At 36.4% G+C, this 22293-nt stretch overlaps 2 protein-coding genes across 4 annotated transcripts in view; one reads left to right on the top strand and one right to left on the bottom strand.

The window, feature by feature from the left end:
• Positions 1–833: 833 nt before the first annotated feature.
• On the top strand, positions 834–10657 carry LOC131941912 (calcium-responsive transcription factor). Of its 3 annotated transcripts, none has more exons than XM_059301517.1 (13): positions 834–881; positions 3846–4129; positions 4329–4592; positions 5013–5170; positions 5279–5468; positions 5618–5732; positions 5833–5970; positions 6186–6413; positions 6635–6788; positions 7003–7171; positions 7346–7485; positions 7624–8182; positions 8819–10657. In XM_059301517.1, exons 1-13 carry the CDS (start codon positions 835–837, stop codon positions 8866–8868), a joined length of 2496 nt encoding a protein of 831 aa, XP_059157500.1. In that variant the 5' UTR covers position 834; the 3' UTR covers positions 8869–10657. The 3 variants fall into 3 exon arrangements, with proteins under 3 accessions (XP_059157500.1, XP_059157502.1, XP_059157501.1); XM_059301519.1 differs by lacking the exon at positions 834–881 and adding an exon at positions 923–1060; XM_059301518.1 differs by lacking the exon at positions 834–881 and adding an exon at positions 3413–3521.
• Positions 10658–11148: 491 nt separating this feature from the next.
• The window catches only part of LOC131941913 (nesprin-1), a 39337-nt gene continuing 28192 nt past the window's right edge, over positions 11149–22293 (bottom strand). Inside the window, exons 18-27 of the mRNA XM_059301520.1 lie at positions 20237–21784; positions 17254–19626; positions 14698–17052; positions 14355–14585; positions 14045–14191; positions 13836–13951; positions 13552–13711; positions 13356–13416; positions 13192–13246; positions 11149–12569 (exon numbers count right to left, since the gene is read on the bottom strand). Of these exons, the coding sequence (XP_059157503.1) occupies positions 12458–12569; positions 13192–13246; positions 13356–13416; positions 13552–13711; positions 13836–13951; positions 14045–14191; positions 14355–14585; positions 14698–17052; positions 17254–19626; positions 20237–21784 (7158 nt within the window). The 3' untranslated portion in view covers positions 11149–12457. The remainder of the gene's footprint in view (positions 12570–13191; positions 13247–13355; positions 13417–13551; positions 13712–13835; positions 13952–14044; positions 14192–14354; positions 14586–14697; positions 17053–17253; positions 19627–20236; positions 21785–22293) is intronic.

The raw sequence follows: 22293 nt of genomic DNA, 5'->3' as shown, positions 1-22293 counted from the left end.
CCCCCCGAACAAGATGGAATTTATATAGAAAACATACTTTTATCAGTGTCCGCCCACCCCCCAAAATATCAAGTGACCCCCCCCCCCCCCCGATCAGTAGACCGTCCCTAAGTCCACTCAACTCTGATGGGTACCTAACTGACGTTAGAGAAAGTAAAGGCGGCTGAGCATAGTGCTGACCGCACTATCTCTTCATGTGCCAAGGTCACTTGCCCTATAGACCGTCAGGTTTGAAAAGGGAACTTACTTACTTTACCCCCCCCCCCCCCCGGAGAAAAAAAGTCTGGAAGAAACACTGCGGGAAACTTGACGGGAGCCTATTTGTCGGGAGTCGTAAGTCAATTTGTCGCTGGCCCTTTTGGCGCTGTCAATGTGACGAGGCTGTTTTGTCGGGGCCGTTTTGACGCCGCGCGGAATAATACTGTTAGCACGCAATGTATAGTATTGTAAAAGTAAATTTTTAGTGAGTTTGGAGAGATCTTCTTAATTTTAGTGGCCGTCCACAAGGGAGATAAGGGAATTGTACAGGGAGATGAGGGGGTCTAAAATAAAAAAAAGTGTGTGGACGTCATAAATGGATGGCCTCTAGGCTATTAAAATCGGTTTAAAAGCTTTTTTTTTTTATACTGTTTCTTCATCTCTTTTATTGAAAGTGGGCGCAGTGAAAATGTTATTTCATTTCTTTTATGTGAATTTAAAAATAATTCTGTAAGTTTTAATATTCATTAATACTAGATCTAGATTGTATATCTAGATTTCTAGACTATTTAAAAAATATCTCTTTTAGGCCCAGGCTAGGCTTAATTTTTATTTAGCTTTTGATATAGATTGCGCATGCGTGTTTCATATGATGTCGCCATTTTGTTTACAACGACTTCGAGGTTTGTGACTCGTTTTCAATTTTCAAGTCTCACTTTGACCCCCTTTCCCTTTAGTCAGAGGAAGCTACTTTCGATTTGAATAGCTAAAAATTATCTTAAAAGCAATATGCCACAGTCAAAACTGAAATTAACTCATATGTATTTGCATTCCCTGCATGCATCAATTCCTGGGCCAATATGTAAATACCTCGTCCAGATATTTCCCAAAATCCACACCAATCAGTTGAGCAATTTTCAAATACCACTAAAAACTCACTACCTAAATCACCAAATCCAAATGTCCATTTGTACGTTTTTTTTACTAGATTTCTAGATCTAGATTCTAGCTAGTCTGACTATTCTAGAAAACGTCTAGATCTAGGATAGATCTAGATCTAGATTGCTAGCTCTAGACTAGAGTTAATTTTAGATCTAGACTAGAACAGCTAATTTAGTCTACTACTAGATCTAGAATCTAGATCTAGATCTAGTGCTTGATTACTTAAACACAAAATAAAAGTAGGCTAAACCAAACCAATCATCTGGTCTGATGCCTAATCTTAGTTTTACGTTTTAGTCACTAGGACTAGTGTTGTAGAATGTAGGGGCCTTCTCTAAATAAAAATGTCTAGATTTCTAGGTCATAAAAGAGTCCAAAAGACAACTCTTGGTTAAGGCCCATTAAGGTTTTTGTCTCCTCATCATGATGGTAGGATTTGAGTTAACGGGAGTTGAGTATTGGTGTTTTTGACTTTAGTGTTTACCTGTCTTGGAGTAGGCTAATAGATCTATATATGGCATTGTATGGTATCTCAGATTTAATTTTATGATTAAGATCTATGCTATGTAAGAAATTAGTTTCAAATTAGGAATAGGGCAATGCAGATATGTAGCGACCCGGGGACAAACTTTCCATTTGGCGCCCCTTTCGGGAACAAATTTTCAATTTGCACCCCCCTCAAATCCCCCCCCCCCCCCCCATATATTTTTTATATTTATAATGTAAAACTGCAACTAAAATGAGATTTTAATTTGTCTTTCCAACCCATTTTGGTGCCCCCTAAGGCCCTAAGGTCGGCGCCCGGGGACATATGTACCCTCCTGCCCCCCCGTCTCTACACCTCTGGGGCAATGGTAGGATTTTGGGTTAGAGGGTTTGGGATTATTTGACATGAGCAGAGTTATAATTGCATTTAGTTTACCACTAGTAATCTAAACTCTTTTTCAAAGAAGTTTCTATTATTTTGACATCTGACACTGGTATAACACATAATCATCAGGTTTAGATTTAGGATTAGAAATTAGGGCTGAAGGAGGGTTAGTGTTAGTAATTATTTAACTTTAGTGTGCCCGTCCCCATGCGTTACTGTGGGGTTAGAAGAAAGTCTGACGAAATATATTAGGAAGGTCACCACCCAGGTGTCAGGGACGTAGAGGGGTGCTCTCAGCAGCCCTGATTACACTACTACTGGGGCGCTGCTTACTGTCCCTGGCTTGGTTGAAATGAAAAATGTTGTGTGCCACAGTGTCAATGTTGTAGGTGCTCCTTAAAACTAACGTAGGCGCTATAACCCAAGGAACCATATCGCCCGCTTTCGGGGCGCCTATGGACACGTATGATTCAATTTGGTGAACGACTATAATACCCCAATCTTATCCATAGTCTATCGCACCGTTTAAAATGATCATAGACGCCATAGTGTTCACAGAAAACCCGAGGCCACCAAATCGCACTCTGCTGGGGGACACGCCAGATTATGTTTAGTGGTTGACTCAAATACCCCTTCTCATGCGTAGTCTAAAACACGTCAAATAATTTTTTTTACGTGGTAAAGAAAAAGTCCAGTTCATTTGTGTCACTTTAGCAAATGACGCAATCTGCATCATTGTTAACAGGATGATATTTGGCACTCTGGGTTATCCTATGAGCACGATGGTGCTTGTTAGTTTTAAGGAGCCAGGGGCAGTACGCGGAGCCTATGCTGTAGTGTAATCGGGTGGGGGGGGGGGCCTCTCTATGTCCCTGACACATGGGCGGTCACCCAAGTGTGTTCTACCTCATTATTTCGGTGAGTAATTAATGTACACTCAAGGTTTTCATGCAGTAGTGGAGGTAAACCAGTGTCCCGATATTTATGTTCCAAGCACAGGTATTGTTTACATTTAAATAACTCACTTTTAGAAAACAAGGTCACGCTCTAAGAATATAGGATTGGTAATGCATGGATGAAACCCTTCTTATATATTTCATTGGACTTTCTTCTATTCCCGCGGCAACACGCGGGGACGGGTACGCTAATATATATATATATATATATATATACATATATGTATGTATTTAGTTTAATATATAACCTAACACTAACACCCCTTTTCAGAAGGCTTCAATTAATATGACATTATGTAGGCCTATTCAGATAAAGGCAGTAAGACTGGAATGTTGTATCAAGTTTTTTTCTGATTGCTTGAAATCAGCTATGCCTTATATGGCATTCTTACATGTTCTGAAAAACAATAACTAGTCTTAAATAGAGTCCGTGCCTATTGCTTACTATACACCATTTAAATCTCTAGGCTAGGTATGACACAAGTTAAAGCTATTTATCAGATGATTAGTGAATGCAACAACTTTACCAACAGTCCTTTGTGATGAAAAACGAGGTCTAGTTAATTATTACGTGATTTAGTGGCATTGTAGTATTGTATTTAGACTTAAATGTGTAGGTTGGCATTAAGTTGAGTTTATTAGTACTAGAAGTGAATGTCTACAAGGGTGTAATTTTAAAAAAAAAAAATCAAAAAACTGTTTAACATTTTTGTTTATAAATTTGAACAGTATCAAATTGTATTAAAATTAAATAATAGTAAGATTTTTATTTTTTAAATTTGTTAAAAACAAATTCCAGTTTTTTGTTTGTAAAGTACATTTTATGCAAGTTTACAACTGATAATTTGTAATTATTTAATTTTTATTATTGTTTGCAGACTAGCTCATCTTTCAAAGAAAAGAACAGATTTTTTATATGTAGCTTTCTACACTAAAAGAATATTCATGTTAACCATGACCAAAGATGAGGTGCTTGAGCATGATGACTCTAGCCTAGCAGATGGAACCATATTGATGAGTCTTCCTCTCATGCCACCTATGGACACAGGGGAATCTGGTGTATCGGGAATGAAATCTTTGGAAGATGATCTTGATGAGATGGTGAAGGAAGAAGATGATGTTGATGTTAACCATATGTTGTCTGTAGTAAATGCTGGAGGAAGTAAGTGTTGTTGATGCTTCTTATACCATACAATTTAACAAATCACATTTTATGCATGTTCTAGGGTTTATGACACTTTAGCCAAAGTATGCAATATGGTGTTGTGTAATTTGATTATTTAAAATTGAATACAATTTTTTTTCTTTAATTTAGCAATAGTGTTGTTATTTTAAGGAATTACATGTCTTTTTCAAACTAGATCTTATCAGAACCAACCATGCTACTCTGCAATCGCTTCTTTCCACACCAATATCCACGGCTCAAATGTTTACCCATCAAGATGGAATCCAGGTCATCACAATACCAACAGCTTCGGACTTTCTTAATATGGGACTGACCAATGACCTGGACAGACTAGTTCATATGGTGCCGACCAGCACAGATCTCAACAGTCTTGGCACTAAATACATTGGACTCATTGCTATATCCAATCCTAATCTGTTACCTAATGGGAAAGATATGGGTATGTTGGGTTCATTTATTGTTTAAATACCAAAATGTTTTTTGTTCAAATGGTTCAAAATATCAGTTATTTCAGTGGCTTATTATAGAAAGAGATAGAGAAATAGAGATTTTCAATAAATAAACATTTATAGGTATTGTAAGTTTAATAAACTGGGCAAAGCAAATTTTCTCTGTAAGATTAGCAATTATTATTTAGTTATATCCCCAGTAGATTGTGTACCAGTTTTGTGATTTTGAGTGAAATGATGATGTACTTTAAATGCCATATTATGTTTACAATAACCTGTGTATAAATATAGATCTGTCCATGTAATAAACTTGCATTGTATCTCATTTTGTAGTTGTAGTTAATATTTTTTTAATATATTCTTTCTATTTTTCAACAAATGTAGTTAAAAGTTTTTTTTAATGTTGGCAGGTTACTCTGGATTTGAGATGGTACAGGCAGCTGAAGCTGCAGAAATTAATGCAGCAGCATCAGAAAGTATGGCAGCCATTCTAATGCCTCCACCACAAGCACCTTCAGATTTATTGATCAATTGTCCCTCCTGGGCACTGAGACTTAAAAAATGTGAAGTAAGTTATTATCTTCGCAATTTACCAATGCATTTCCACCCTGAACACTAAAGTTTAAAAAAATGTGCATTGAGATATAAATTGCAATGTTTGTAATTTCACTTCTAGAAAATTGGAGACTCCTACAGAGGATATGTGGAGAATGAAACAGATCTTGATGTGGTACTAACATTACATAAACAACAGACCAACAGCTTCTGGGGTACACGTCAGTCCCCTAGTCCTGCCAAGGCTTCAACAAGATTGATGTGGAAGTCTCAATATGTTCCTTTTGATGGCATTCCTTTTGTTAATGCAGGTAAGGCTGACCATATTTGTTGTAAATTTTGTTGATTAAAACTTTTTACAGTAAAAAAATCATATAACTTTTTATGATAAATATTAAATAAAGAAATGTATAGTTACATCTTATAGACTGCACTGTGTAAATTGAAATGGCTTTTTAAGGTAGTCGAGCAGTTGTCATGGAGTGTCAGTATGGTCCAAGAAGAAAAGGGACATTAGGCAAACGTGGTACTGCATCAAATGTTTCTAATGAATTTAAACAAACATGCCCAGCACGGTAATACACTATTTCTAAAATATCACACCTAAATTTATCTTACAATTTTTTTTTTTTAAGTTAAGTATTCATAAAAAAAATTTAAAATCACAATTTTCAGAATTTATATTAAAAAGGTGCGCAAATTTCCATCCCATGCTGTTAACCTAAATTTGGATAAGAAAACTATCCGTCTTGCTATGGATAAAGCCTTTCATGAACTTCGTGAGCAAGGCTTAGAAAATTGGGGAGAAGAGAGGTGAGTGGACACACCAGCCTTACAACTTGTAACAGAATAGTTAAATTTATTTTACCGAAAGAGTTTATTGAATCCATGTCTATTTTAATATGAACAACTAACAACTATATATTTTAAAAGTAAAAGCTGTGTTGGAAATAGTAAAATAATAACTTCAACCTTCACTGAGAAAATAGATTTTTTAATACAATGTATATTACCTATACAATGTATAGGTATTACGTCCAGTTGCCAACCGACAAAGCACATGATTACCATGATGAGAGCTCCTCATCCAAACATGATTCTGCAGCAGCTTCCTTGGAAGAAACAATCAAAGAGGAGCAACACTCACCATCAGATCGTGCTAGTGAAGCCCGTATCCACCCCGCTGTTTTAGAAAAAATCCGGCAGATGGTTGCCACTGGAGAGACCAGGCTTTATTCAATACGTAAGCAGCTGAGGTGAGAATATAAAATCTTACTTTAGATTAGAACAATAAATGGATAATGATTTTATTTTATGACCATTTACCAGTGATTTCAGAGATGTAGTAATAATAATCAGTGACAGCATTTTTCTTGATTGCTTAACAGTTCTTTTTTAACATTATTTCCTCCCCTAAGAAAATGCGTTATTTCTTGGTGTATGTAACATTAATGTAAAAAACTTTTTCTCTATGCAGGAAATTTGTTGTCAGGGAATTGTTTCTCGGCTCTGGTGTGGTACCTGAGAGACATGATCTCACCATGTTCCCTACTGTCAATGACTTGAAAAATCACATCCACCAAGCACTAAAGGACATTGAATCTGGAGTTTTAGCTCTGTCTGCTCCTGTGGTATGTTTAAACTTGGTTGTAATTTTAATTTAAAAATTATTTAATTATTTAGAAAATTTAATGCAAAGAGAGTATGACTTCTAAGATTACAAAAGAACAAAAAATTTGTTAAATTGAAAATATATATTTTCGCGTTGTAGGAGTATGAATTCTAATTCACCTTGCTTATATTTGCCATTAAATAACTTACCTGATTCAAATTTGTATTTTGTAGGTGAATCTTGAAGTCTTACCAGGCTCAGATTCCAATTCTGAAGAACAAGATCTCTCTAATGACATAAAAACTGAGCAGCTGTGCTCTATGTGGTCTGGTACTAACTTGTCTGCCAATGGCCCCTTGCCAGAGACTGTCACTGTAACTCTTACTCAAAACCCAGATGAAGGTAGTACAATTAGGCTAACTAGATCTATGTTCTGAATATATATATTTTTTTTTTTACTTAACGGAATTTAAATAAGGCATGCTGTGAACTTTATTGATTAAAAAATTATTGCAGATTAATTTAATCATCATAATTTTTCCGCTTACAATATAACAACCAATTCTTTCTGATCAGATGGTCATCACATCATTTCTCGCATTGAGACCCACCTCAGTGATGGGACAACCCAAGTCAGTACATCCTTAACACCCGAAACTGCCCAGCTCTTGTCTAGACTTCACCCTGGTCTCTTTCCAGTTGGCAGCCTATTGCGGGTGTGTTTAGTGTAACATCAGTTTCATCAGAACTAACATTTTCACCATTCTTCATGAACAGTTAAGCACCAAGAATTGCATTTAATCACTTTTATTATATGTATGAGCTGTTTATAATGGAACAATTTTTGTCTGTAGCTGGATACATCCCAAGATCACTCTCCCAAGTCTGAATGCTTATCAAGTCCATCAGGTGCATCAGAATCAACACAAGATTTATCATCAGAGAACCCTGTGTCAGGTCTAGACTCTTCTGTTCATGGTATTAGTGTCATGGATCCTGCTCACCTCTCCGGCATGGTGGACATGGATAGCTCTCACAACATTTCTGACATGATGGACTCTGACTCTGTCATCCACCTCAACACTAGTCAAAACATATCAGCTCTCATGGATTCCAGCAATCTGGCCAGTATGGTGAACGGTGACTCCCATCACTTGACCATGTCCAGCTCTCAACTGCTGAGCGCTGTCGACTCTGCAACTATCTCTGAGATGGTTTCATCTGGACAGCTGACCATTGTATCGGGCCTGTCCAATACCTTACACCTGGTCGCTAACAAACCTGATGCTGACAGCAGTATGGGGCTGGACTCTTCAGACAGTGACAGCAATCACATGACACTTGTGGAGGAGGACAGCTGTGATGGTCAACATGATAAACTCTCTGACAAAATAAACCTTCATATAACATCAGGTATTCATCATTTACTTTCTCCATTTCAAATTTTATTCATTTCTCTTGATATTTCTTTAAACATGTTTACAGTTCTGGTTATATTGGACAACTGTTTAAAAACATATTTACAGTCCAGGTTCTATGTGGCAGATGAACATGAACTTTCTGCCTATGAGCTTGTTCAATAGAATAGACCATTAACTTTCTGACCTGAAAGTCTCAAGTTAGGTGTCTGGTTTGAAACTGTAATATCCCTAGGTCCACTCATCTTTGATGTGTAACTAAGCAGGGCAAAGTACATGCATCTAGAACCACAAAGCTTCATATGAAGCATGACTCAGGTGCCCTTATTTTTAAGTTCAAGACATATATTCAAAGAATAGTTTGTCTAGTTCAATGCCCTTCTTCCATGACCAACTCACCCAACACTGGTGAGAACCTAGGTCAGTTATCCCAGAAAAAAATCAAAGTACTGAAAAAATTATGTTCCCAACATCAACTGTTACCTATTAAAAGTTGAACACATATTTTTGAACTTATTTGATTTTTTTTTATATTGTCAAGAACAAATTCATACATTTTTAATAGTATAGTTCTATATATATATTTTTTAAATATATTTCACACTTTGTGTTATTTTTCTTTCCTTTACAGACCAAGAAATGGGCATGGCAAGACTAGAGAACAAAGTGTCAGATTTGTAATATTCACACCTTTGCATTTATGACACACTAAAAGATGTGTCAGACACGTAAATATTATTGGTATTTATTTAAACAACACTCAAAGTGACTTGGGGTAATATGATCTTTACAGCTTGTGATTGAACATTTTTGTAAATACATGATAGGAGTTATTAATATAATTATTTCCCAACTATACTTGATGACTTGAGCCTGTTATGTGAAAGTTATTTTGAAATTGGATGATTTGATAGCTGTTTTTTGAATAGTGCTTCCACCCATTTCTTATGGATGCATTTAAATCAATCAAAAGAAATTTTTAAAATACTTTTTGTATTTGATTTTTGTAAGGTTTGCAAAGCAATCAAAGTTAAAACACTGTAGTTGTTTCTTTTGTATTAATTAGGTTTCAAAAATAATTTTTCAGGTTACGTATTAAAAGGAGTTATCAGCTCCATATAAAATGTAAATAGAAAAGAAACTGCATTTTTTAAAAAATAGAAGCAAGATTTCTTCAGAATCTAAAAATGTTTTTTGTTTGATGAAATTGTTAGCATTAAACTGGCATTCTCATACTTGATCGTCTAATGTAAAATATTGATTGAATCTCTATATGGCATTGCTGTGAAAAATGAAAATTTCTACTTTTTCCCCCAATGATTTCTACTTAATCAAACAGATGTATATAAATATATTTAATATCTTATTTATTGTAAAATTTGCAAGTCCTACCATGGGTTTTTCCTATTTGTTGTGCAAAGACTGAGCTTGCTGCCTAGGTTGTATGAATTATAATTATTAGTTTCACTCAACTTGACCATGACATTTATAATTAAGGCTAATATTTGCCTCCATATAGAAAATATGTCTGATTTAAGTGTTAATGAAATTTTGATTTCTTTTTCACATACAATTTTCCTTCCAATTAATATACTTCTAAAAAAAAAACGAAATTTTTAGATTTATTTCTAAGAGTCTGCAAATTGCTTATTTATAAATGTGCTTTTATTATCAGGTAAGATTTTGTGACAGTCAGGTACCTACACAAGTTTTACTGTTTTAAGAGGCTTAAAAAAAATTAAGTAGCTGAGTCATTGTAAAAAATTACTCATTTAGAAATACATTAACTAGTAGTATTTATAATCTGAGATGCTGTTCAAAGTGCAAGAGATGCCTTTCTCTTACTGTCCAGCAAAATCTAGTCTTTTTGTATCATTGAGTGCATCTTACACTAGTCAACAGAACCAAATGAATTGAAGGTGCTTATAATGTATTGGTCATTAGATTGTAACATATTTATTTTTTCAATATTTCATTGTTGAGTTACCAGTATCTGATTATTATTAACATTTTTATATGCTATCACATATGAATATGACAATAGTCAATGTACAAAACATTTTAAACATGTGATATTTATACTTCAAAAATTATACTAGTTGCTTTTCAGTAAGGTGCTATTTTCATGGATTGAATAACACGTTACATTTTTGGCAAACTGCTATGTATTTCATTTAGGTATCTAGATAACCAAGTTTAGGTTCAGTTTGATTTTTTAACAGAGCAAAAATGGTTGTATTAGAGTTGCTTATAGCAAACACCAGTGTACATATATAACATTCATACTCTGTAGATTGGCTGAAGGATAACCATTTCTGTAGTCTAACATACTTTGTTTTGGTTGAATCCAACACAATTTTGTTTTGGTGTAAATAGATGTGTATAGTAAAGTACGCCTTTAGTGTAATGTTTGATATTTTCTTATTCTCTTCACTATTGAATAAATTGGAGGAGTTTTAATTTTTAAAAAGGCTTTTGTTTGTGTCATGTATAAATGGTAGGGTTCATAGTTGACCTTGAAAATGAAAAAGAACTGCATATAATCTTTCATCACTAAAAGAAGAATATGGGTTATTTTCTTTTTATAACAAATGTGGTTCCAGTTAGACATGGTCTCTAAAGCAGATGGCTGAAACCTTTTAGGGATATTAAAAGATTGATAAATATTTCCTTAGATTTTATGAGTGCTATGCATCAGTTTAGAACATTCAGAGTGTGGGCATGTCAGAAAGGCAAAAATGGAACTAATTAACGACATTGCTAATAGTAAATGATTCTACAGTAACTCCTGTAAAGGAAGCTGAAAATGCAGTCCTTTTTCCACCAGCCCTTGCTGCCATGTTGTTGCACATACCAAACCTAGTGAAATAGTTCCATGTACTGATGGACTGTAGTGACTGCCTTTCTTATAGCAAATAACTACAGACAACAAACCATGTTTCACTCAAGAAAATAAAAAAGTCAATAAAATAATTTATTTATTCAGTTAAATTCATGTTCAACAATGACAATATTTTTTGTAATTACACAGTAATGATATATACAATTTAAGATGTGAACTGTAATTCACTAAAAAGAACCAGATTCACTTTTAACATGACCTAGTTGAAAGCAGATTATTTACAACAGTACCACTAAATGCAAACACAGACTTCAGTACTGAAATATCACAACCTACATCTATTTAAGCCCAAGCAAAATGAGAAAAGGTAAAAAAAAAAAATGGAATGTAACACATAAATGAGTATGCAAATAGTACAAACTAAGGTATAGGCAAAAATAATACTAAATAGATTAAGATGATCTTTTTATTAAGAACATAAGTGATTATTTTCCCCTGGAATGTGAGATAGAAATGAAAGGGTAAATACACTGTGTCCTCACCTGATATGCTAGAACATCTGTTTAAAAATCACATTTCAATTATCACTAGTTATGATAAACACCTTGAATTTTCATAGAGTTTTAATGTTAAACAATTGATTAAAATATTGTCAAAGTATAATATTTCTAATATTGACAGTATAAGAGCTTAAGGGAAAGAAACAGTTACACTGTAATTGTATATATTTACATTGTCAATAATAAACGAACACAATTAGCCAAACAATTCTTTAGACATTTCTAGCTTATGAATTTAATATTTTACATTGAAACACATCAGATTACCTGCTGTTTCAATGCTAGCATTCAAGAGCAATTAATTGTTTAACAAAGGGCAGTACTACAAAGTGATATAAAACAAATACAACAACAGCCACTATAATGGCAATATGTTACAAGTAACTTCAAAGAGCATCATATTATTGAGAAACAGCACCAAGTTTATCCCAACATGTTGTAAGAGCTACAAATAAATAAAACTTTGTTTTCACACTGAAAGATGATCACAGCACAACATTACCTTATAATGCATGTAGTATTTACAATTTTAATAATTAATTTTAAAAGTTATAATGGACCCCTCATTAAATCTTAAATGGAATGGATCCATACAAATAATAAGCATAAGAAAGTTAATTAAAAAAAGGAGTAAAAAGTAGTTTTCTGGTTCAAATTTTCATGTTTAAAAATATTAAAAGCCTATTCCATTCACCTTTGATAATAAAGGTATGATTACAGAATTTAAAAAAAAAAAACCATTCACCACAACCTGAGTTCAATTAACAGTCAATAATAATGATTATAAATTACAATCAAACATTTTCTAAATCCCAGTCATACAGACATTTGAAAACAAAACAAATCAACCTGCAATGTTTGAGGGCTGTCACAAGAAGCCACCAAAGCAAGCAATCAGCAAGATGTGGATAAAAGCAAAGTAGATCCAAATGATTGTTCTCAGCCCTGGTCGCATCCTCATTACACGGCTCAGCTGTCTGCTGGAAAAGGAGAAGTAGGCCCTGTCATGAAGATATAGTAAGTATACACTACACCATGCACCCCAAAGAGAAAAGCAGGAACTTTTTAAAAGGAAGAAGCAGAAATGATTACGTCATTGCTTTTTTTAACTTTATGTATTTCACTATACTTTTCAGTAAAATTTTATTTGAACTGTACAAATTTATTTTAGGATTTTTCTGTTGAATAAAATAAAAGGGTAAATGAAAAATTTCACCAAGTTAGAAAAAGCAAATCTTTTAATTACCTATCACTCCTGTAATGTAGCAAATAATGATAAAAACATTATGCCAAAAATAATTTTGTAAATAAGCACTAAAATTTGTTTAAGTGTGGTAAAAATTTGCTTTAATATCATGTTATAAGTTTAATTTGACATATCTTAAAATATTTGTTTTAAATTAAAAAAATAGTTGGAAAAAAAAAACACAATTCACCTGATATGTAGGCTATGTATTAGTGTTTAAAAGATATATTTAGAAAAAAATTTAATGTTAATATTCTAAAGGAAGAACTTAAAAAATATAATTTAGTATTGCCTTAATAAGATTTTAAAATTTCAAAGCATGCAAAAAGAAAATGAAAATAAAATTTATTTCATACTTTTTAACTCTGAGCCAACTGTGAATTCTGCTACAATAGCCAAAACCATGTCGAGCTGTAATATAACAATTTATATGTGAATATTATTTCAAAATATATAGGCCTATTAATCAGATATAAATCCATTGAGAATCGTAACCGAATCATAAAACATTAAAGCTTACTCAGCATAGTGGAAGTTTCCCGAATTCTTGAGTCATTATCCTCTTCTAGTTGTAGGTACACCTGAAAATGTTTGCACCATAGGTAATACATGTGATTTAGAAACTTTATTGCTAAACTGTTTTTAAAAAATGTATGGAATAGGTTATAAAAGACCTATAATATAATGCACTGTGGCAAACTATAGAAATTCAATACCTCTCTATTTACACCAGAAGCTAAAAGTTTGATCTGTTCTTGAGCTTCACTTAGTTCTCTCTCCATTTGTTCTCTCAGAGTCCTTTCCCTTGTCAAAATTGTGCTCAAGGTATTGTTTGAGTCTAGTAAATTCTGATACTCAGATTGAAGCTCATTTAATCTGTAAGATGAAAGTACAATTTATTCTTTAACTATTTTATAATTTGTCTTTTCTAAATTACATTTTTTATTAATTGATATAATTTTGAACAAAAGAAAAACATTTTTAAAAAGAAAAGCCTCACCTCTGCAATGTTTGATCATTTTGACCTAGGACTTGGTCGGCTTCAGCTGCTGTCTCCTCTTCATCCAACTCTTTCTGCACAGAGTCTAAAGCTATTCTCCTCTCTAGTTCAGCAGTCTATGATATATCAAATTTTAAATTATTATACCTGACTCAAAGTAACATGTTTCAAGCAAAACAGTGGTTTTTTTAAAAATGGAAGTAACCCACCTTAGACTGAGTGGCAATATAAACCTGATAGAGTTCACCATATTGTTGTCTTATTGCCAGCCACTCTTGTTCTTTCTCTCTCAAAGCCTTGGACATGTTGGCTAGCTGTGTGTTCAAATAGCCCCTGTCTTCTGCCAGCTGACTCACCTTATAATACACATTTTTCACTTCTTAGAATATGAACTCATGAAAACATATACATTACAAAGAATCAAATGACTAGTTATTAAATTAAGTTTTGTATGCTAAACAATAAGTGCTGCTGTAAGGAAAAGGACAACAATGGAAAAAAATGTCATTCTGTTTTTACCTGCAAAGCAAGTTGCTGGCATCTTGCCTCCCTTTGTTTTAGGGAGTGGAGAGCCTCATTTAACTGTGTTACCACTGCATTCTTTTGTTCTAGGACCTCAGAGAACTGTGACTGCATTCTCAAATATTCTTCTTGAAACTCTGGCCCAGGGGTTCCATCAGGTTTTGTAAACTGAATCTGTGACATCAAAGTCTCTCTGTCAAACTCTGCTTGCTGCAGGGCTGCTAAAATCTGGTTGAAGAAAATGTCAACTTTTGCTTTATTTGATTGAATGAGCAAACTAAAGACAACAATTTTGGTGTAATTAATATCAATATATGATGAAGCTACTGACTAAACCTACCCTGTCTAGTTCTTGTTTAATTCTGGCATTTTCTTCCATGGTGTTTCCTTCTGTACCCTCAAGCTCTGCAACTCTTCTCTGTAAAGTTTCTTTTTCCCTCAAGACATGTTGCTGCTGCTCAGTGTTGAAGGTGATCTCTTGCTCCCGAGACATCAGCTCCTGTATCTTCACATGAAGCTCTTCTATCTCCACAGCCATTTCTCTCTTCTCCTCCAGTACTTTGTTAAAGTCAGCATTCAGTGAGTCAAAGTCAGCCTCCAATGATTTGACGGTGTCAATCTTGAGGTTAAAATGCTCCAATCTCTTCAGTAGCGACTTGTTTTCTGTAAGGGAATGTTCAAGCTCTTCCTTGATATCTGCTGCTCTCTTTTCAACTTCATTCAAATTCTCTATTTTGTTTTCTAGTACCTCTATTTCCTTTCTTAATATCTCTATTTCTTGATCCTTTTCACGTAGAATAACAGCTATTTCTTCCTTCAATTTGTTGATCTCTTGTTCCTTCTCTAGTAATTTGCTATCTCTAGAGTCAACATCTTTCAGACGGAGGATAATTTCCTGATTTTTCTCATCCAAGATTCTCTGGATGTCGCTGATCTCTGAGTCTTTAGTGGCTAAGATCTGCAGCACCTCTTCACTAGTGGACCTTTGGACACTGATGGGCTTGCCATCACCTGAGCCTTTACCAAAGTAGACCTGGCCCTCCAGCATCTCACTCAGCCTCTCCACTTCCTTCATCAGGAGATGCTTGTCTGTCTGCAGCGCTGACATCTCAACCCTGACCTCTTCCAAATCATGAGAGAGGATTTTCTTCTCCATAGCTGATGAAGACAGCTCTGCTTGCAAGTCTTCAACCTCCTGCTCCAGGTTAGATGCCTCTTCCAGCTTCCATTGAAGTCCACTGATCTCTGACTTGAGCTGGTGATTGGAGTCCTGTGCTGTGACCAGCTCCTCCTTCAGCTCCATCAGCTCTGTCTCCAGTGCGGCCATGTCACCTTGGCTCGTGTGGGATTTACCTAATGCTACAACTCTCTCCACCTTGACATGCTCAGCAGTTTTCACCTCAGAGACTGCTTCAAGGCTGGAGACCTTGTTGGTCAGCAGCTGCACTGAGCAGTTGAGGTCATTCACCTGCTGCGTTAGAGTGGTCTTCTCTTTCCTCAGGGTCACAAGTTCATCTCTGACAGCATCAAACTCTTCCCGCAGCTCATCTCTTTCAGTCTCAGCTTCCTCCAGCTGCCTCTTCAACATTCCCAAGTCCTTATCTGCACTGGCTTCTGGTGTCTCTGATAGTTTCTTCATCTTAAACCTGAGCTCCTCCACTTCCCGCTTCAAAGATGTGTTGTTTGTGGTGAGTTTGGTGTTTAGGCTCTGGTAATCAGCATTGTCACTGGATAAGAGATCATACTGTGACTGTAGAGTCAGGAGCTGTTCATTCAGTGACACCAGCTTGGTTTCCTGCTCCATGTCCCTGCCCTTGGCTGCAGCCTCCCACTGCATCCTCTCCTCACTCAGCCTGTTCCTCATGTCTGCCACTTCCTTGTGAGCCTGGCTTGCTGTTACTCTCTCACTCTCTAGCTGGATGTTGAGCCGACTGATTTCTTCTTCAAGCTGCAGCATCTCTGATCGCAGGAGACTGTTGTTTTTTAATTCTAAATCCCTTTCCTCTGTGATTGTTTGAGACTCAGATTTTTGGGCCTGAAGTTTCTCCTGGAGATCTGACAGTTCAAAGTTCATTTCCCCACGCAGTTTGCTCAGCTCTGTGACCAGGGTGGCTTCAGCATCCTTCAAGCTCTGGACCAGCTGGTCTTGTAGGCTCATTACTTCATTCTTTAAGGCCATCTTTTCCTCTGTGACTGCTCTCAAGTCTGTCTCCAGCTGAGCCACTTGGTAGGATTTCTTCTCCAGCTGCTCATGTAACTCTGCCAAACTGGTCTTCAGGCTACCAACTTCCTCTCTGGTGCTGTCTTCTTGTGGGGCATGTGACTTGATCTCAAGTTCTGAGTTCAGCTCAGCAATTGTTGCTTCCAGTTGTATGGCCTGATCCCTGCTGGCCTCAAGTTCTTGGGTCTTTGACTGGAGCAGGGACTGGGTCTCTAGAAGTTTGGATGTGACATCTTCAAGTCTAGTGCTGTCCTGGGATGGACTTGCTTCTTTCTGGGATGTGCTGACTTCCTTCAACTGGGATTTTAATTGTGAGTTTTCATAAATGAGCTGCCCATTGTAGGTTTCTGTTTGCCTGAGTTTGTTGTTTAAAGAAATGACCTGCTCTTCTAGACGTCTCCTCTCCTCTCTTAAGTTAATGTCTCTTTGAGGTGAGTCACCCTGTAGCCCAAGTTTCTGTTGAAGTTCATCAACCTAAAAATATTTTATGTTCAATTAAAATAGTGTAAAACAAAATACTTTATTCTAACAAAAAAAAAAAACTGTATTTTTGGAAAATATTTCATTATTTCATGACACTATAGTTAAAGAAAAATTCATAAATGAGACATGGATCCTTTACATTCATATACAAAAATTAATAACTCATTAAAAAATAAATAATGCAAAACTCACTTGAATTTGTAGTTTGTCATTCTTGTCTTTGAATGCCTTCAGCTTGACCAACATTTTCTCACATTTAACCTCTGTAACTTGCAGACGGCTTTTGGCTTTCTCATATTGACCTTGAACCTGCACAAGCCTTTGCTCAGCTGTGTGAAGCTTCTCTGATGAAGCATCTTTGCTGGGAGATGCTGGGGCTGCCCTCTGTAATGCAACAGCTTCCATCTGCATGTGATCCTCTGAGACTCTCTGACTCCACTGAGAACTGTCTTCCAAACCAGAGACATTCAAAGATGTGTCTGCTTGGGTGGTACTATCTGTCTGTTGTCTCTGGACCAGCTCTTGCCTGACTTTCTCCACCTCCATGGCCAACTGATCTTTCTCAGATTTAACCTGAGCCAATTCCTTTTTGGCCTTAGACTCAGCAAACTGATATTCAGCAATGACTTGCTCTAAGCCTTCAATTTCCCCTTTATAATTATCCACAGCTTCCAGCAGCTGTTCCTTTTCACTAGCCAAACCTGACAAGGCAGCCTCTAGTTTCTCATAAGAATTTTGTAAGTTCTGCACCTGGGACAGTTTCTCAGTGACAACTTCTTGCATCCTCTTAGAAATGTCAAGCTGACCAGCAAGTTCCTGCTGCAGCTGGTCCCTCTCTTGTTCTAGAGCAGATTTTGTGGTCAGAGCTTCCTCAAGTTTAGACTGCCACTCCCTCATGTCACTCTCTGTGGACTCTTGTACCATGAGTTCCTTGTCTCGCTTCAGTGCCATGAGCTCCTGGTTCAGCTCTTCCGCCATGGCCTGGTAGCCCACAAGATTCAAATCTTCAGACAACTCCATCTGTTTGGAAGATTCTTCACTTCCTGTGACTTTCATCTTCTCCTCCATGCTGGCGATGACAAGCCTCTGATCCTCAACTTGGTGCTGGAATTCTAACAAAGCAGACTGGAGAGTTTCAAATTCTTCATTTCTCTCACTTCCCTGGGATACTTGTACCTTAAGAGCTTCAACTAGTTCCTGTAACTCCAAAATCTGAGCACTCTGTGCATCAAGTTGTTGTTTGAGGTGTTCAGCATCTGCTAGAGCTTCATCCCTCTCATGTTGTGCACTGTCCAGGACACTCGTCATGTTGACAAACTGGTTCTTGTGATCCTCTATTTGACGATCAAGGCCACTTATCTGAGACAGCAGACTTTGCTCTTTCAATTCAAAATCTGACTTTTGTTTCACCAAAGTCTCTTCCAATTCTCTCAGCTCAGAATCTTTACCAGTGATTAGACTCTGCAGCTGTGATACAATCCTGACTTGTTCATCCCTATACACAGCACTGCTTTCTTCAAGAGCCAGAAGCTGCTGCCTCAAATCTTCTGTTGTATTTTTTTCTCTAGTGCACATCTCTTGCAGGGCTGAGATATCTGATGCTAGTTCTAGTATTTTCTCATCCTTCTCTACCAAACTACCATGTAACTGGTCTGCATTAGCCTGCTCTACATGACTTTGAGCAAGTTCTTCCTTCAAATGATTCATGCTCTCATCTTTGGCAGATAACTCTTTCTGTAGATTATCAACAAATGACTTCCATTGCTGCGACTGCTCTGTTAACAGCAAGGCATTCTTTTCCAAATCTTCCTTCGTGGTGAGAAATTCAACTTGAGCCTTCTCAAATTCTTCCTGCAGACGCTGATAAGCAGACTCCACTTCAGTGACAGTCAGCTTCAGCCCTTCTTTGACACCTTCCAGCTGGTCTACCTCAGTTTGCTTCTTCTTCAGCTTGGCCTCGCTCTCATACACCGTCTCTGTCAGGGACTGGACCTGCTGCTGCAGCTGCTCACAGCATTCCCTGTAGGTGGAGATCTGGGAGTGAAGACTTTCCAGTTCCAGAGAGACATTCTCCTCCTTCAGCTGGAGAGTTGTGTTGAGGGAGACATCAGCCTCACTCATAGCAATGCTAGTGTCTAAGGGAGGATCAGTCACTGGTGCTACATGAGAGTCTGTCATATCAGAAGTTGCTGGGGCCACAGATGAGGGAACCAGGCTTGAAACCTGCACCTGGAGGTTTTGATTCTCTTGGGTCAACTGAGTGATCTGGACTTTATTTTCTTCAAGGGTTTTTGTTGCTTGCGTCAGCTGAAATTTGAGTTTTTTAGCAGTAGCAAGTGCCTTTTTAGCCATTAATTCTTTATCTGCATAAGCTTTCTCCTTCTCTGCAAGTGCTGCCTTTAACTGTTCCATTTCCTCAGTCTGTGAAGGAACTTGAGACTCTGTTGTCTGGCTTGAGCGCTGATCTTCTAACTGGACTAGACGGTCTTCCATTTCTTGCATGTTCTCTAGCAGGTACTGAATCTTTTGATCTTTTACAGCTACTGACTTTAATGCAGTATCATGCTGAAAATTAAAGACAGTTGCTTGAATTTAGATTTGAGTAAAAATTGATTGCATTTTTATAAGAACTAGTTAAAAATTGATTTCAGAAACTTCATTTTTATACAAGAATATTTAGAGGAAAAAAACAATCTTATTCAATATCTGCATTTTAACCACAATATTTGCTTTGATTTCTTTCTATCCATTTGTATAAAGCAACCATATATAAACTAACAAATAAATATATTCTTGTAACTGAACTTGATAACATTGTTCATTGTAACAAAAAAAAGGTCTCTCTAGATCTATTAAGATTAGACTACATTATTATATTTTAAAAGCTAGTTTATCTTTTTTTCACTTTTTCCAGTTAAAATTAGATTCTATTTTGTTTGAAAAGACATCAGAAAATATTTCTTATTCATGAAAACAAAATGCAATATTTCAACAGAATTTTATCACAACAGATGTGATTTTAGTTTTAACTTAACCATTAAATTTTAATAACATCCTGTGGTAAATTAAAAACACATCATTTTTTAAAGACACAAATACTATGGATTTAAATGACACAAAAAATTATTTTTTTTGTTGACAAAAACTAGTATTTAACAAGAATGCGTATAATTACCTCTTCAACAAGTCTCTCTTTCTCAGACTGTAGAGCGTCAAGTCTGAGGTTGACATCAGACAACATGGATTCCCTCTCAGTGAGAAGACCTTCCTTTTCTGACAGCAAAAGTTTTAGAGCTTCAGCTTCTTCAAGCAAAGTTAAGATTTTGGCCTCTTTTTCTTCCAGTGCTATAGCCTCATCGCTGATCAAAGCTGTGTATTTACTAGAAAGTTCTTTAAACTCCTCATTGAGGGCCTCTTTATCTTTGACCACTCTATCCAAATCTGCAACCAGCAAACTCTCCCTTTCTTGTGCTGCCTGTAACTGTGAAGTGAGACTGGTTGTCTGAGACTCCAGCTCTGTACATCTGGCCTGAAGAGACAGGTACTTCTCCTGATTCTCCCCAGACAGCTCTGATAAATTCTCATTCTGAGCTTGCAGACTGGCAATCTGTTGCTGTAGAATTTCCTGTTGCTCCACCTGGGACCGTAGTCCAGACTTATTCTCTTCCAGTTTATGTTTCTCTTCTTGTAGCAAAACAAACTGTTCATTGAGTGCTCCCAGCTTCTCAGTTAGAGAGCTGCACTCACAAGTTTTTTGAGCTAAAGACTCATTCAGAGAAAGTCTCTCCTCTTCAAGGCTACCCAACTTTTGCTGGAGCTCAGAACTGGTAGATGAAATCTCAGTTTCTAGTTTTTCTTTCAAAGCTATGTGGTGCTCAAGATCATTTTTAGTTGAATTAAGACTATCTTGCAGTGAACTAATTGTTTTCTCAGCCTCTGAAAAGAGAGAGCAGAGTTCTTGCAGCTCTAAAGTTTTCTGAGCAATCACCTGCTGATTTACAGCCACTTCTTCTGCTTTGGACATAAGTTGTGTAACCAGTTCCTGCTCCTTCTCAGTAGAAGACTGCTGGTACTGCTCTACAAGAGTGCTGGACATTTCAGCTTGAGACTTCAACACCTCGTAATCATGCCTGAGACTTTGGTTCTCTGTGTGAGAAAGTGACATTTTTTCTTTCAGTGTAGTCAGCTGAGTTTCATAATCCTCAGTCAGCTCTGCTATCCTCTCTAGATATTCCCTGTTATCCCTCTCTAGGTTGGTCACCATGTGCTCAATGGATTTCTTGTGATCTTCACTCTCAGCTAGCATTGTTTGGAGTGTAATCTTAGATTCTTCTTCCTTCTTCAGCTGTGTTTGTAAATCAGCAGTGGTCCCCTCCAGATTTTCTCTCTCTGCCTGTTCAGCTGCCAACAGTATCTTTAACCTCTCAGCTTCAGCCTCCAAGCTAGACAGCTGTGTTTGTAAATCAGCAGTGGTCCCCTCCAGATTTTCCCTCTCTGCCTGTTCAGCTGCCAACAGTATCTTTAACCTCTCAGCTTCAGCCTCCAAGCTAGACAACTGGGTCTGGGAATCAGAGAGTTGATTTACTGTCTCTGTGAGGGTTGCAGTGGCTTCTGACAGTTGGGCCTCTAGAACTGTTCTGGCCTCTTCTAGTTCTTTGATCTGTGCATGTGCTTCATCTATCTGCTTGGTGGCCTCTTCAAGACTCTGAGTTAAAGTAATTGCCTGAAAATTAATGAGGTTTGTGTTATTTCACTTCAGAAGTAATGAATATTTTACTGATCATAGTATTGTGGATTTAATTAAATTGGTGAGTTCATTGAATATTGTTAAGTAAAAGGGTGTTTCTATACTTGTTATCTGCAATACATGGCAAGCTACTGACTAAACCAATACCAAAATATATGAAGGGTAAATAAATACAAGTTGAGGAAATCTGATGATTATTTTAAGGCAAGCATTGTTATATTAGCCAAAGAGATGAATACATCTAGCAAAAGAGATGAATACATCTATAAAAACTAGTGAAGAATTCATGTATAAATGACTAGGTACTTAAAGCGAAACTACTTAATTTAATTTCTATCTTCATATTTCAACATTGTATAATGTACTAAAATTAACAGCATATAAAAACTAGATCTAAATCATTTAAATTAAGACATGAAAGAATTAACTACTGTATGCTAATGCTGAATTAAATAGGTAACACTTAAACATATCAGATTGATTTA

This window comes from Physella acuta, unplaced genomic scaffold (assembly GCF_028476545.2).
Source record: "Physella acuta isolate Inbredline_101_S28 unplaced genomic scaffold, ASM2847654v3 ptg000376l, whole genome shotgun sequence".
In the NCBI taxonomy this organism is placed as follows: domain Eukaryota; kingdom Metazoa; phylum Mollusca; class Gastropoda; family Physidae; genus Physella; species Physella acuta.
The sequence above is the reverse complement of the archived record's forward strand: the minus strand, read 5'-3'. Positions and strand labels throughout refer to the sequence as shown.